Consider the following 14652-nt stretch of genomic DNA (forward strand, 5'->3'; position numbering starts at 1 on the left):
CCCCCCTCCACGGCAACTCCCCCGCCAGCATCACCTTGACCGCCTCCTCCTTGACCGCCTCCTCCTCCTCCACCACCCGCTGCTCCTCCTCCTCCGAAAAAAGCGCCTCCGCCTATAATGACGACCACGCCTGGATCCAGAGTGGATGATTTGGTTTTCGTCGTGATCTCCTCTGTGGTGGTCAGTGTCGTGGTAGCCACCGTCGTTGTGGGGACTGTGGTTGGTGTGGTAACCTCCTGGGTCGTGGTCGTTGGCACTGTTGTAGTGGTCACTGTTGTAGTCGTCGTTGTTGTCGTCGTCGTCGTCGTCGTTGTCGTCGTCGGTGCCGGCGTCGTGGTTGTCGTAACAAAGCATTCGACCTTAGCGGATATGACTGTTTCCACAATAGTCTTCTCACCTCCACTGTGGAAACTACAACTCTTCTCTCCTTGGTCGTAACATGTTATAGTGCACCCAACGCGCATGTAGCAGAGCACCACGCAGTCCCACATATTGTCTGCTGCATGAGTTCCGAGGTCTTCTCCGAAGTAGTAGGTGTCCATCTCATAACATAGTTCATCAGGGGTCAGATCGTCAGGAGATCTGCCAAGAGAGCCAAGGTCAGTGTGATTAGGCTCGTGATGCGCGACCTCGAACGATTCCCTGGGGTACAGGCACTGCATCTCAACCGACGTCGCGTGTTCCCGAGGCACCGGGAGTGATTTGGACTTGAGATGGCACACTGCTCTGTCTTCATAATATGTTGCGAAGTTACACGAGTCGCTCTCGTGACATGCCTCTGCGCAGGATTTGGAGCTGCTGATATCCGCGAGTACACCGATGGTGTAGAACTGAAATTCGGTTCCATACAAGAAGCAATCCGATTCGCTTCTCGCCAAGAGTATAAGCATTCCTGTACGAACTGGCAAAATCATATGAGAATCGTAGCAAACTGACAAAATATGAGCTTAGTAACGAATGATTCGGTGTTAGCAAAATACAAGGTGATCTAATTTGATCGTGACCTTGGAGTCGCGACATTTAAGGCCATAGAGAACATATGTCTTCATAACCTTGTCAACAGTAATGAGAAGGCTTGCAGAATGAACGCTGTCGAAAATCCTAACAATTTCTATGGAAGACTTAACATCAGAGGGTGATCCTGGTGAAGCCGTCAGAAGACGCGATCCTAGTGAAGTGGCTCGGAGGGCTGAGGAGCTGCAAGAGAAAGCCCGCATAGCCCGCCTACAGCGGGAGAAGTTGGAGGTCGTGGAAAGGGAGAGACAGCGGCTAGAGACAGCTCGAGGTCTGCAAGAGCAGGCCAGACTACTGGAGGAATTTGAGAAAAGACGCTTCATGGACCAGTACGACAAAGAGAAAAAAGTAACATAGGTATTACCATTCGTACCTTTTCTCGCACCTTTTCCTTAACATTATGCCAGCTCCGCGAAGAAGAGAAGTCACGTCAGAGGGAGTTGCTTAGGGCGGAATTCCGAGACAGATTCGGGGAGGAGATGCCTGGAGAGCCAGTTCCCCCCAAGTGCGGCAAGGAGATGGCTTCTAAATTGCTGAACACCCTACGCAGTACCTACAAAGAGGATTCTGACGGACTTCGCAGCTGTCTAGAGTTGTTGAAGACATACCTATCTAACATAATCGCCGAGCCTACAAACGTCAAGTTCAGGCGCATTCGTAGGACCAACAAAGCATTTCAGAACCGCGTAGCGCCGTATCCTCCAGCCGAGGAGCTCTTGCGCTCTGTCGGCTTCACTGGAGTTGACGGAGAGTGGATGGTGCTCGAAGGAGAGCCGAATGGCTTTCTAATGGCCAATGTGGTGACATTCGTAGACTTGAGCCTACAAATGTTGAGTGCATTGTGACATCTAATTGTCGCGGAGAACAAAATTAGAAGCATTTGATGGCGGGTATTTGGATTCCATTTCGTTCGCTTCTCTTCTCTGTGCTTCGGGGGAGGCCTCAATGCGATCACGATGACGTGATGCCTCTGGTAGTCTTGGCAGAGGAGATAGAAGCTGACATTGAGTTTATGAGACAATGCCGACACCGCGCATACAAGGAAGTCAAGTCATCTGAAGCATTCGTTTCTGGGTCTATTGGACTGGGTTCGCTGGTGGAGGCGCTGGCTTTGAGCGCGGAGTTTGCAGTGGATCCTTTGTACAAACCTACGGCACCGGCCAGTCCATGTACGAATGCTCAGCTGCAGGGCTCCCCCAGAGCAGACGGGAGCCCTGCAGTGGATGATTCGAGTTCCTGGAGCGAAGACCTTTCTGAATTCCATCCTATGGACTTTGTCACTCCAGCTCCGCAAACCCAGCCCATCCTTTGCATGTCCCCGAAGACCGAACGCCACTTAGAGGTTTTGAGGGCCCGTCTCCGTTGGCTTCCAGAGACACCCGACAACTTCGATGAATTGTCAGCGACCACGCGGCAAATACGTAGAATCGAAAGTAGATACGAAGGCGAGGATGTTGCGCTTGATGGCCTTCAATCACAATTTCCAGAGCGCAAACCGAACACAAGGCGCCTACTTCGAAGCCCGTCACCGACCAAACGAGTCGCCGAATTGAGGAATGACGGAACGCCAGAGGTAACGATCTTTACGTTCGATTTTCAGCATGATGAAAGTTGATTCTGTCCAGCGATTTTCGGCTGAAGTGCTGACATTGGCTGAGACTTTGCTCTGCAGCGCTGAAAACAGCTCACTGCGAACATCGGTACATCGCCAATTCTGCTCCTGGTTAAGAGGCGTGAGCCAGCAACTCAGAAAGGTACGCATCTTTACCAAAGTGGTTTCATTTGCACCAGTTCGAGGACTTCTCCCAAGAGATCACGAGTCGGCAAACGGCGTTGCAAAATAAACTACGCGCCGAGGCCCCAGTCAGCTAAAATGTGACGACTGTATTCTCATTCATTCGGTTTCACAAGTGCCACCTGTTTCCGTGTAGATCGCCGGCGTAATGCCAACACACATGCTGTCAACGCCAAGGCGAGCCAGAATGCTAATGTAGTCAGATTGGGGTGAGTTGGTAGCTGCCTCCAAGGCGCCTCCTGTTTCAGCCGCGTCTCGAAGTTCGCCACAGCCACCGCGCTCCCCTGTAGGGCATCCAGAAAAACGAATGAGTCGTCAGCTGTGAAGACGGAGCAATTCTTGGGATGTACCATGCAGGCATGTGCTGCTCGCGCGTCGTTAGTGCCGCCTTTCTCCACAAAACGACACAGACTTCTCCAAGCATTCACGTTGCCTCCCATGATGATAGTACGCAGAGCTCTGCTTCCCAATAGAAACCCGTTCCCTCCTTTTGAAAACAGTACGCGTTCATCAGGAATGACGCCCACATCAGACGCAATCAAGGTGCCGTTGAACTTCCTTGTGGACACGGCGGTTGAATCCATCCAGAGGTAGACGTCTGAGTTGAAGGGATTTAGCTCCACAGCTTCTGCCATCAGCTTGAACTTATCTAGCTCAGGACCTCGGCCGAACCAGCCCGCAGGCTTGGCATGCTGTTCAATAACCACAGTATCATCTCTCGCGTGGCTGCGAAGGTCCCACACCTCCTCGACGATGCTGGAGTCCGCAAATATAACCAGAGGATCGAGGGCGCTAAGTAAGCTGGGGTAAGGTGACCCCATGACAGGCGGATTCACCGCGGTCACCACTGTCGCCACCGCTGACCCCTGCGCAAGCCCCACCGCAACAATACCTTGTAAGCGCATTCCGAAAACCCGCAAATGGCACTGGTAGTCTACAACGAAGAGGAGGGGGACTATTCCCCGCCACTTACCCTCCTCTCGCCACGAGTGCTGTTTTCTCAGGCAATGGACATCGTTCCATTCCCTGTGACTGACCCCAGCCGCCTGAGAGTGCCGGCGGCGAAGCTCACTGACGCGCCCAGACAACTGTTACCTTTGGCGTGCACTTCATCCCGGGAAATCAGACTTGTGAGCGAGGAACATATACCGTCTAGGGTATGCATCTTATGTGGATCAGAGCTTGCGTCTGTGATGCAGTCCCACGACTACTTTCGTCGTCTCCATGAACTTTTCCGCAACTACATCATCAACTACAGCAAGCGGGATGACTCGAGAACCGATTCAGCTGCCGGCTCCTCCGGCATACCAAGGCGAATCTTGCTGACTGGCTACTTCAAGCAATTCTTCGTCGACCTCGGCTGCATCGGCCGCGGGAGCTTCGGCAGTGTGCATCTCTGCGGACACGTACTCGACCGAGAACTGCTGGGCCACTACGCATGTAAGCTAATACCCGTTGGTGACGATCGAATCTGGCTGGTGCGAACTTTGAGGGAAGTCAAGGTCCGAGAGCGCTTCCATCATAAACACATCGTCGACTACAACCATTCGTGGCTTGAGATGCATCGTCACGATGCTCTCGCTCCAGAGATTCCCTGGCTGTTCATTTTGATGGAGTACTGCAACGCAGGCGATCTTCACCAGCTATTAATGGACGTACAGGCGGAAGGCAGGCCTTTGAGTGAGCATCTCGTCTGGTGCTTGTTTTTCCACATCCTGAAAGGCTTGCACGAGATGCACCAAGGCTTTGTGTTGCATCGCGATCTCAAGCCCTCGAACGTTCTGTTGCACTGCGAACCCTGGCGTGGAGGTGAGACCTGCTGCTGGGCCAAGCTTGCTGACTTCGGTACGGCTACTGGACTGGACATGCCATCCAACAGACAGGGCTTTACGGGTACTATGGAGTATACAGCCCCAGAGCTGCTGAGAACTGACGCTCACGGCGTCTTCGATCAAGCCTACGGGGCTGCCAGCGACATCTACTCTTTGGGTCTAGTGCTGTGTGAGCTGACATTCGGGGCGCTGCCGTTTGCGACACCGCTGCCGTTGGACGTTGAGGATGCGCGTGATGTCGTCTTACGAGAGGCCTGCTGTCGCGAACGCGGTGAGACGCTACAATTCGATGTTGACAGGTCAACATCACTCAAGGTGTTAGTTAATTCGCTGCTAATCGTGGACCCTGCGCTCAGACCCAGCACGCAAGACCTACTTCTCCAGCCCTTTCTGCAAAAGAAGATGCTGGAGGTTGAGGGGGCGGAGCGGGACCTTGCGGAGATCTTAGAATCTCGCGTTAGCGCCAGAACTCCAGAAAAAAATGCTACGGCCGGGCTGATACGTAATTTGAGCTTCGACCGTCTAGATCACGTTAGGTGATATCAACGTTCACATCGCCGCTTCACCGTCGTGGCAGTGGAGAGCTTGCCATCTGGCTCACGTCAGGTGATCACATCTCCACTTCACCGTCGTGGCAGTAGAGCTTGCCAGCTTCACATTCAAACCCTCCTTTTTTTCCTCGGAACAGCAGAGGAAGGCTGGGGGCGTTAGGCTCGTCCGAAGCGTACAGCTGAATGTGCAAGTGGGGCACGGGGCAGAAGCCCACATTTCCGCTGAGGGCCACAACGTCACCCCTGCGAACCGATTCGCCGACTTGGAGATGGCAGCTGCCCTGCTGTATGTGCACGTACTCGATAAATGAACCGTCGAACAGCTCCAGCAGCAAAGAGTTATGGGCGAAGAGCAAATTGGCCCCAGATCCGCCGCCGGCATTCTCCTGGCAGAGCTCTCGAACGCGTCCATCTGCGACGGCTAGCAGTGGGGTTCCCAGAGGACAACTGATGTCAATAGCGTGGAAAGTTTCCGGGAAAAAATGGGTGAACTTGCCGCCTTTACCCTGAATACACTTGTACTGGCCATCCGCCATCGGAAACAGCAACGACCCCGCTGCTGGGACCGCCTCTTGTCGGCTCTTGGGTGGCGGAAACCTTGGAGGCGCAGTGACGTAGAGACTCGCTATCGTGGAAACGTGACTAACCATCTGCCCTGATAGCTCGGCCTCAACCAGGAGTTCGCCCTGCAGAGTCCTCAGGACACACACATCCACGCACCGCTGAGGAGGCACTATGAGCACCATCGTAGTGCATCCGACGGTTCTCCCGTCGAGGTCGGTCTTGCCACGAGTGAGCTCCCTGAGAGTATTTTCAGGTATCAGACGGTAGCACCGGACTTCAAAAAAGGTGACGAACGCGACCTTGCATTGCGCTGCCTCCGGGTTGAGAACAGTAAAGACTCCCGTTTCAGGGTCCAGACTGTGGTCGGGAAGACCAGACAAGTCTTCGGGAACGTCGAAGGCGTCATCGATGTCCAGCCACTCTACTACCCATTCAGTTTCCTCCGGAAACGCAATATGCACACCAGGAATGGAGTCAGAGGTGTAATTCCTGAAGCATATTTAATAATTTGAGTATTAACGTTAAATTCAACTGCAGAAAGTGCAGTTTGGCGTCTATTCGCTTAACCCCCTCCCAGACGTACCTCGTCTTTTGGCGTTGACGACCCTTGGGCATCGAAAATACGGAATTGTTTTCATACGTCACGATGGGGAAGATGACTGCGCCGCCACGCAATTGCCAGCGGCAGAGCCTTAGGCCCCCACTTAGCCACGGAAAAATCCCGAGAGGAGTGGCGTCCATCGACCACACCACGAGCGGTCCACGCCTGCCGATATTGACGCCAGGTCACGCCGATGATACAGTTTGGGCCCTCAGACATGCTGCTGACACCTGTGGATTCTAGCTCCCCATCAGAGTCTGGTTCCTTCCCAGACGTCCGTTGGCCTTCCATCGCCAGCTGCAGAGCGCCATTTTCTCCGTACTGCGCCACAGCGAATTTCTGGCAGTCAACGTCTGTGTGGCTATGCCAGGCTTGTTCATTCTCGTCCCACTGGATACCGAGGGGGAGGCCCTTACAGCCATCCAAAAAAACTGTGCTTTGTGGAACTCTGCTGTCGTTTGACATTGGGGTCTGTGTTGAGGGGCTTTGCGTGGCCATGATGAAAGGTATTCTCTTTTCCTCGTCCAAGAATTCGGATTTGACCATAACGTCACAGGTCGAACCCAACGTTGGAGGCGTCTTGTCCATGGCTTCATCATCGGAAAGCTCAACGATGATGTCCACGTCAGAATCGTAGTCATACGTTTCCATCTTGACCTGACTCAGAGACTCAGAGAAGGGTCTTTGCGGGCTCAAAGAACCGCGGTGGCCCAGCATGGTTTGCTGTGCCGCCTGGATTTGCTGCCATTCTCGAAGCCAGCCTTCGCGACGCGTACGAAACTCGTCCACTTCCAGCACTCGGCCTCTCACACCGTCGAAGTACCGTGGACCATAATTGACTAACGCTTCCTCATACTGAGCGATGGGGCGCCTGGCCAAGTAGAAGATGCAAGGGACGTTAAAAACCTTCACGTGCATGACGATGAGATTGGGGTTCGGATCGCTCGGCTCTCCGAGGCTAGCACCGTAGCCAGTAGGGTCGTTGACCATGGCCAACTCGTTCATGGCGCCAACTGCGTCGATGTTCCAACCGCAGTCGAGTTCTGTGGCCGGAGGTTTGTATGATATATTGGGACTCTGTAGTCGGCCAACCAAGACATTGCTTAAGCCGCAGAATTTAGATAGGTCGGGGGTGCCCAAGGGCGATGTTACCAGAGGCTTGTCGCGCACTCGCGGGAGGACCGCGTGCGAGTGCGAGCTACTGTGCCGCACGCAGCACGCCTGACTGCACACACATGTGCACGTTTCATCTTCGCTGTCACGGAGAGACACATCCCACGCATACGCCAGCCGAAAACGCTCACATGATCCGGTAACAGAGATCTCTCGAAAGTCGCGGCAGTCTGTGAGGTGAGTTGGTCGCAAGACGCCGCCATACGGAAATCCTACAGTCGTCAGCGCTTCCAGACAGCGATCGCCGTCAATTACTAACGGGCTGGTGAATTGGAAGTCAATTATGACTCCGAAACCGCTGGCTCCAGCATCTAGACGTGAGATGGGATGAGACGCAGACAGAGGAACCACCTTGAAGGATTGCGTCATACCTATCAGGGAACGATACACGCTCCGGGTTAAAAAGCTGAGGCCCACGTTCAGGAGGGCCGAATCGCCGTAACGGGAGAGCTCTTGCCTCAACCGCGCCACGTCTATATGTATCCACTGATTCAAATCCAACCCAAAGTCGCGCTTCATGACGTCCTGTAGTTGCGGCGGAAACGGCAAGTTAAATCCCCATAGTTCTGGGTCTCCATCGAACAGCGAAATCGCCCTCTTTCGCAGTAGGGGGATCTCCTTTGATCCCACAGAAATACATGTAGTTGGAGGGCCGAATCCTAGACGCTTACCAAGATTCGATCTTTCCATGAGCGCCTGCAAGTCGTGATCCCAATGAGTTCCGTGTACATAGGATCCTCGTGTCCACTTATCGGTAGTCTGACGAGACATCCAAAATTGCTTCACAAATTACCTGCTTTTGAAGTTTTGATGTGAAATGTGGAAGCGGATACTTTTCTTACTCTTTGGAAGTTGGTGCCACTACCAGGATTTTGTGCACAGATCTCACAGCTTCATTCTGACGCCGACTTCTGATAGCTAGTGTGAATGGAAATATAGTAATTCGACTCCTTTATCACTCGTCTTTCATAGGCGGTCTGAAATGTGGCAAACCATCGGGATGCATCTGTAAAGATTGTCCTGGGATCTGTACTGGGTGAGGCATGCCAGGATGCCCTGGGTGAGGCATTCCAGGATGCCCTGGCATTTGTCCTGGCATTTGTCCTGGCATTTGTCCTGGCATTTGTCCTGGCATTTGTCCTAGCATCGGTTGCCCAAGCATAGGTTGTCCCGGAGAGGTCTGTCCTGTCGGTGGTGCTTGCCCAGGCATCATCTGCTGTGGCATCATCCCGAACCCAGGCCTCCATGGCACGGGCCATCCCCCAAACGCCATAGGCCGGTAGAACTGCTGCATGATTTGGAAGTAGTGAGTGTTTGGAAGGTAGCCAACGCTTCCAGGAAAGCCCGGATCCAGCGGCACTCCTACCCGAACCATAGGGTTCTTGGGTGGTCGCCCAGGTCCACGGCGGCGCCCTGTGACCGGGTCGAATGTGGGGACTCGTACGGGACGCTTTTTAGTCTCTGGCGCACTGGTTGGTGCGTCCTTGGGAAGTAGAACTCGAAGACTGAAATCCAGCAGATTTCCAGCCTTCTCGATATCCAACAACAGATCCTTTGCGAAGGTAGGTGGGGCCTCTACAGATGGTGAGGCGTTCTTAAACATCTCCTTCAGCACAGCCGTTTTAGCCAGAACGTACACGGATTCCTTGAGATCCAGGCTCCTGCAAAGCTCTTTCTCAGCATCTGTGGTGACCACACTTGGGCTTCTTGCCTCTTCCTTCACTTTCCTAGACCTCTCAGGAGGGGTTTTCGGCAGCGTGTCAGTCAAAACCATGTGGATATCCGCTTTGGAAGCAGCACATTCCATAGGGGGAAACGCAGGTTGTCGTCGTTTATCCTGCTGCGCTTTCTCTGTCTCGTACTTTTCCACATCTTCCTGTGTTTTGAGGCCCAGGCCGCGCCATTCCTGCAGCTTGTGAATCCTGCGGCGCAGACGCCTCTCGTCAACCATTAATGTTACCAGTCTGTCATGGTTTTCCATTAGCTGGAACCTAGCCACTGACCTCAGCAGTGTGTGCAATTCCCTTTCTTCTCTCGTGCGCGATTTCTCCTGCGCGATCTGCTTGTGGGAATCAAGGAGATTCCGTTCAATAATCGTCTTCTTCCTAAGAATTCTCTCATCCAGTCTAGAGTTGAAAATGGCTAGAACCTGGAGTTTGAGCTCCTTTTCTTGAGGACTATCATTTTCTCGGAATTCTAGATCTGCGATCAGCAACTCAGCATCGTTGTCGTACTCCGTCTCGAAGTCCTCTCTCAACGGCATGTAGCCTATGATGCTGACGCCGGGGTTGTATGTATCAGTATGGAGAATCGACGCATCATACGCGGCCACAGCTTCGTCGTCTGCACATACACGTCGAGGGTCCGGCAGATCTGGGTGAAGGCTGGAGAGGCACACAGCCGAATCTGGTGGGACGCCATTGTCGTATTTGACGTAGGTCTGGTAGTAGTGGGATTTGCACTCCTCCTCAGATTTGGGATCTCGGTCAAATGGGCAACCCTGAACAACCATTTCTGAAACGTCCTGCCAGTTTCCGAAGCCATATTTCGCGACTGCCTCTATCAACAGGTACTCTTCACAGGCCAGCCAAGTCGGGTCGTACAATGGAAAGTCTATCCGACCTACAGCAACATAGTCGTGATCTCGCTGGTGCTCCCCCACATCCACTCCCCTGTGACCATATTAACATACTGATTTGCTAAATTAGGCATTCGAGAAAAGACCTCCCAGTCGCCAACAACATGAGCTCCACTGTAAACAGACCTACCTGCCGAAGCAATGGACGCAGAGGTCAAAGTCGCCGCACCGCGCACAGCGAAACCTGCCTACACTTCGCGTGATGTCCGTCCCACAACAGTCGCAGTGGAACTGCTGGACGATGAAGCTGTAGGACTGTTGTTGGCTCTCCATACTAAAATGGAGAATTTCGGCGACATGAAACGTCTACTCGAGGCTGACGCACACTTTCTGCGCAGCTCAGAGAGCTAGTGAGTAGACCGACAAAGAAGAGAACTCTTAGGTAGACAGAGCGGAACCATTCTGGCTGGCGTTGTGAACGCGATCACAATACCTGTGAGTTGCAGCACATCTGGCGTGATTCCATTTTGCTTTCTTCGGTAAGTGGCAGACAAGTCGATATTCACCATTTTCGAACGCGATGCGGATCATTATGCGCGGCGGAGTCTGGAAGAACTCGGAGGACGAGATCTTAAAGGCCGCCGTTATGAAGTACGGTATCAATAACTGGGCACGCGTGGCTTCGTTGATGGTGCGGAAAAGCAGTCGACAATGCAAAGCTCGCTGGTACGAGTGGCTCGACCCTAGGGTGAAGAAGACTGAGTGGACGCGCGATGAGGAACAAAGGTTGCTACATCTTGCAAAAATATTCCCTACTCAATGGAGGACTATAGCTCCACTGATAGGTCGAACTGCCAGCCAGTGCATTGAGCACTACGAGAAATTACTTGACAGGGCTGGAGGCCGAGATCCAGATGATCCAAACGATCCCCGAAAGCTTCGACCAGGAGAAATAGACCCCGCACCCGAGACGAAGCCTTCTCGTGCTGATGCTGTCGACATGGACGACGACGAGAAGGAGATGCTGGCGGAGGCGCGAGCGCGGCTTGCCAATACCCGAGGAAAGAAAGCCAAACGCAAAGCACGTGAGAAACAACTAGAGGAGTCTCGCCGACTTGCCCTACTGCAAAAACGTCGAGAGTTGAAAGCTGCCGGGATTAACATAGGCACGGCGAGGAAAAAGGGAGGCGCCATTGACTACAGTATGGATATTCCGTTCGAGCAGCCTCCTCCTGCGGGCTATCACGAAGTAGGCCTAGAAGAGACGCCGGAGTTTTCCGTTAGTGCAAAGAATCGCTCCCTTCAAGCTGTAGAGGAAAAGCGCCGATTGGAGGAAATCAAACGTCTCAGAAAAGATGATGCTCGGAAATTGAAGCGGCTGCAAGAAGAGAACCTACCGGAAGCTATGCGTAAGGTGGACGACATGACTTACAGCCTGCAACATCGCAAGCGTCAGAAGCTGGATCTTCCAACGCCGGAACTGACTCAACACGACCTCGAAAGCATCCTCGAATATGGAAAACGACACGCGAGCTACCTGTCGGATAGCACTGGCGAGATATTCTCGCAGCTGACTCCGCAAGGAGCGCCGCAGATGACTCCTTTGGGGCTCTCGAGGCAGTTGAAAAACGGTCAACTCAGCAGTCTACCGGGGTTGCACACTCCTTCCATGTCTACGCCCCTAGCCACGCCTCTAGAGCCCATGACAGCTGACGCAGGAGCTGCCGTAACCGCAGTTACCGCAGCTCTCAAATGCCTACCGGAGCCAGTAAACGAGGTCGAGGTGTCCCCTCCCGACACTGTTGACGCTAAACCGTCCACCCTAAACGAAGAGCTCGGGCCACAGGCACTCAGAACGATGGACATTGAGGATATCAAAGAGATGGCATTGGGCGAAATCGTGGAGCGGACATCAGAAAGCGTACGTCTGGGCCTTCCGAGACCTTTATTCCCTGACGCTATCACTTTGACGTGGCAACCTTCTGGCTCCTACCAATCCGCAAGCTCACTTATAGACCATGAGACGCTCCTGCTGGTCGTCCAGGACGTTCAGAATCACCCACTGCTGCCAGGCCTACCCGTGCCACAAAAGCACACAACTCCTCTCTTAGCCCTAGCGGAGGACGAGCTTATCCGAGCTAAAGAGACCTTGGTTGAAGAAATCGAAACGCTTCTCAGCTCCTTAGGCTCCATACCTGAGCCTCTTTCTGAACTGGAACATCAGCAGCTACTGGACCGATTTTGTGTCTACAATAATCAGGTGGTGGAGAATCCGGCTGACTTCTCTATTTTGGAGGCAATGAAGGCGCAGTGCAACGACTTGCACCTCAACCTTCGCAAATCGGGAAAGAAGTGTAACCGGCTGTTACACAAGCTGGATCCCTTGTTGCGTGTGCAGGTTACGACTCAAGCATCATGTGTGGCGGAGATCAACACTCTACACACCCGATTGTTGGAGGGCAGGGCGCAGCTCTCCGGATGCAGCGAACTGGAAGAGCGAGAGAAGGAGGCCGCGTCTCGTAGGTTGAGTCATGCACAAAATGCGGTTCGGAAATCCCAAACACGCAACCAAGCCTTACAGGCCACGTACAAGACCCTATTGGCGGATCTCACGGCAATACAAACCGCCTGATGTCAGCGGCAACCGCGAATGTTGTGGTGTCCTAAGGTTATCCTTTTCTAATTTTGGCAACGAATTGCACACTAGTCTGGCTGGTTACAGGGTCCAGAAGCACCATTCCGCCAAGATCTCTGTGGGGAGCACTAGTCTCGAGAGGCTCCAGCGTAGCAGAGGGGGTATTCTCGAGGAATGCGTTAACCAACGTCTCGTTTTGTAGCGGACTGAGCGAGCACGTCGAGTACACTACGAGTCCTCCTTTCTTGCAAAGCTTGTAGCCCCTTGCCAGCAGTGCCAGCTGGAGCGGGCGTAACTCGTCGAGCCGCTTCTTGTCCAAAAAACGGTCACGATGCGCTGCCTTCTCCAAATGTCGGAATGATCCGTCATGTGTGCATTCGGTGTCAACCAATACTCGGTCAAACACCGGATGGCAAGGGGATAGTTCAACGTCTTCGGTACGAGGGTCTGGTAAAGTTGACTTCTTCCTACGAATGTTCAGAAGTTTCCGCCGAACAGCCCTGTAGTCCTCGAACTCGAAACACAGTAATGATTCTGAAGATTCAACAAATACCAACCCCACCTTTTCTCTCGTACGCCTGAAGGCGATTCAGGGTGGCCTTTGAGACCGCTTCGGGGTGGAAGTGGCGGCCATCAGCCAGATACAGCTCCGGGGTGGAAGTGGCGGCCATCATCGGCTGAGCGGCCTCAGTGACCTTCGATCGTTTAACCAGCAGGTTTCGACAAATGTCTAACCGAGAAGGGCTGACATCCACACCAACCACTCGTGTAGCTCGCTCGCAGAGCATCAGCAGCTTAGTACCTGGGGCACAGCACAAGTCGAGAACGGAGTGGTGTGGCTGAAGGTCAAGCGCTTCCACTGGAATGGCAGAGGCAACATCCATCCCCGATATCTTTTGAGTTCTGTAACGAATTAAAATTAATAGACAATCGAATTAAAAATAATAGAAAATCAAGTAGAATACCACAAAAGAGGACTTACTTAGCCAGCCGGCTGCAGCTGAGCTTGGAGTCCCTTGCAATCGCCCAGAACCCCCGCTGCCACGAAACAGGCTTGGCCTCAGGAAACTCGAGGAGCACGTCCTCCTCAGTCGTGCCTGCCATGGTTCTGAAGTATCGGGGACATGAGCCAGCTGCCAGTTGATTTGCCTCGAACGTTGCGGGATCGATTTTCTGGCTAGCTAGGAACGGGGCAGGCAGCATATAATCAGCATTAATACCCTTTTCATAGCGGATCTCCATGGTGTGCTGCTCCACAAATGGAAACTACAGCCGCTGTTTCGGTTGTTGCTGCTGTAGCCTACGAAGCGGAGTTCTAGTTTTCGCCGCGATGACTGTGCTCTCTGGCATCTACCAAGTGACCACGGCCGGTATTGAGGTGCAAAACAGCGCTGAGAACTGGTTGTACTTAATTGTCGGGCTCCTCTACATTGGTTTGGGACTTTTCGCTGTCGTGGCGGTGTTTAAAAGGAGAGCCTCGGGGGTGCGGTGGCTGGGTGTGGTTTACAAAGCTGGACTTGCGGTGTTCGTCGTCTACGACATTATTTTCGTCGTTAACACCTGCATCATGGCCTCCAATGACGAGGTAGACAGCAGCATGGTCTACGCCACAATCCCAGTCCTAGCCATGCACGTCGTCTACTACGTGTGTACGTACTACATGCTAGGCACCGTAAAGAGCCTGGCTAATGTTCTGGCAGCTGGCGGGACAGGCGCCGAGAGGAAAAACGCTGGAAGCTTCGCGATCAGCAGTTGAAATTCTTCAAATAACTGCTAAAAATAATTAACTATCTTGTGGCGTGAATGGACACATGACTCGATGCGAGTCTGGTCGTGTGGGGTCCAGTGGTATATCCACTGGCATAGGCGGTGGTCGCGGACGCGGTGTGTCCAGCGGTGTGCATACCAG

At 53.1% G+C, this 14652-nt stretch overlaps 9 protein-coding genes across 11 annotated transcripts; 4 read left to right on the top strand and 5 right to left on the bottom strand.

Moving 5' to 3' along the window:
- Positions 1-1113: 1113 nt before the first annotated feature.
- Positions 1114-1859, top strand: KVP18_001815 (uncharacterized protein; the record flags this gene model as incomplete). Its single annotated transcript, XM_067952183.1, has 2 exons — positions 1114-1362; positions 1422-1859. The coding sequence occupies 2 exons, from the start codon at positions 1114-1116 to the stop codon at positions 1857-1859; spliced, it is 687 nt and encodes a 228-aa protein (XP_067807683.1).
- Positions 1860-2904: 1045 nt separating this feature from the next.
- On the bottom strand, positions 2905-3714 carry KVP18_001807 (uncharacterized protein; the record flags this gene model as incomplete). Its single annotated transcript, XM_067952171.1, has 1 exon — positions 2905-3714. One exon carries the CDS (start codon positions 3712-3714, stop codon positions 2905-2907), a length of 810 nt encoding a protein of 269 aa, XP_067807673.1.
- A 15-nt stretch (positions 3715-3729) lies between these two features.
- Positions 3730-5181, top strand: KVP18_001811 (uncharacterized protein; the record flags this gene model as incomplete). 2 transcript variants are annotated; one of them, XM_067952179.1, is made up of 1 exon in its annotated part: positions 3730-5181. In XM_067952179.1, the coding sequence occupies one exon, from the start codon at positions 3730-3732 to the stop codon at positions 5179-5181; it is 1452 nt and encodes a 483-aa protein (XP_067807679.1). The 2 variants fall into 2 exon arrangements, with proteins under 2 accessions (XP_067807679.1, XP_067807678.1); XM_067952178.1 differs by having other exon boundaries at positions 3817-5181.
- A 70-nt stretch (positions 5182-5251) lies between these two features.
- Positions 5252-6371, bottom strand: KVP18_001809 (uncharacterized protein; the record flags this gene model as incomplete). Its single annotated transcript, XM_067952176.1, has 2 exons — positions 5252-6245; positions 6277-6371. 2 exons carry the CDS (start codon positions 6369-6371, stop codon positions 5252-5254), a joined length of 1089 nt encoding a protein of 362 aa, XP_067807676.1.
- A 19-nt stretch (positions 6372-6390) lies between these two features.
- On the bottom strand, positions 6391-8301 carry KVP18_001810 (uncharacterized protein; the record flags this gene model as incomplete). The annotated part of the gene is made up of 1 exon (XM_067952177.1): positions 6391-8301. The coding sequence occupies one exon, from the start codon at positions 8299-8301 to the stop codon at positions 6391-6393; it is 1911 nt and encodes a 636-aa protein (XP_067807677.1).
- A 184-nt stretch (positions 8302-8485) lies between these two features.
- KVP18_001812 (uncharacterized protein) lies at positions 8486-10441 on the bottom strand (the record flags this gene model as incomplete). The annotated part of the gene is made up of 2 exons (XM_067952180.1): positions 8486-10202; positions 10299-10441. The coding sequence occupies 2 exons, from the start codon at positions 10439-10441 to the stop codon at positions 8486-8488; spliced, it is 1860 nt and encodes a 619-aa protein (XP_067807680.1).
- Positions 10442-10688: 247 nt separating this feature from the next.
- KVP18_001813 (uncharacterized protein) lies at positions 10689-12740 on the top strand (the record flags this gene model as incomplete). The annotated part of the gene is made up of 1 exon (XM_067952181.1): positions 10689-12740. The coding sequence occupies one exon, from the start codon at positions 10689-10691 to the stop codon at positions 12738-12740; it is 2052 nt and encodes a 683-aa protein (XP_067807681.1).
- A 37-nt stretch (positions 12741-12777) lies between these two features.
- KVP18_001808 (uncharacterized protein) lies at positions 12778-13985 on the bottom strand (the record flags this gene model as incomplete). Of its 2 annotated transcripts, XM_067952172.1 has the most annotated exons (3): positions 12778-13257; positions 13301-13646; positions 13726-13985. In XM_067952172.1, the coding sequence occupies 3 exons, from the start codon at positions 13983-13985 to the stop codon at positions 12778-12780; spliced, it is 1086 nt and encodes a 361-aa protein (XP_067807674.1). The 2 variants fall into 2 exon arrangements, with proteins under 2 accessions (XP_067807674.1, XP_067807675.1); XM_067952173.1 differs by lacking the exon at positions 13726-13985 and having other exon boundaries at positions 12778-13277; positions 13306-13627.
- Positions 13986-14073: 88 nt separating this feature from the next.
- Positions 14074-14499, top strand: KVP18_001814 (uncharacterized protein; the record flags this gene model as incomplete). The annotated part of the gene is made up of 1 exon (XM_067952182.1): positions 14074-14499. One exon carries the CDS (start codon positions 14074-14076, stop codon positions 14497-14499), a length of 426 nt encoding a protein of 141 aa, XP_067807682.1.
- Positions 14500-14652: the final 153 nt, after the last annotated feature.

Source organism: the organism of the source record quoted next (assembly GCF_019968955.1).
Source record: "MAG: Porospora cf. gigantea A chromosome Unknown PgA_NODE_574_length_14652_cov_327.326, whole genome shotgun sequence".
NCBI lineage: Eukaryota > Apicomplexa > Conoidasida > Eugregarinorida > Porosporidae > Porospora > Porospora cf. gigantea A.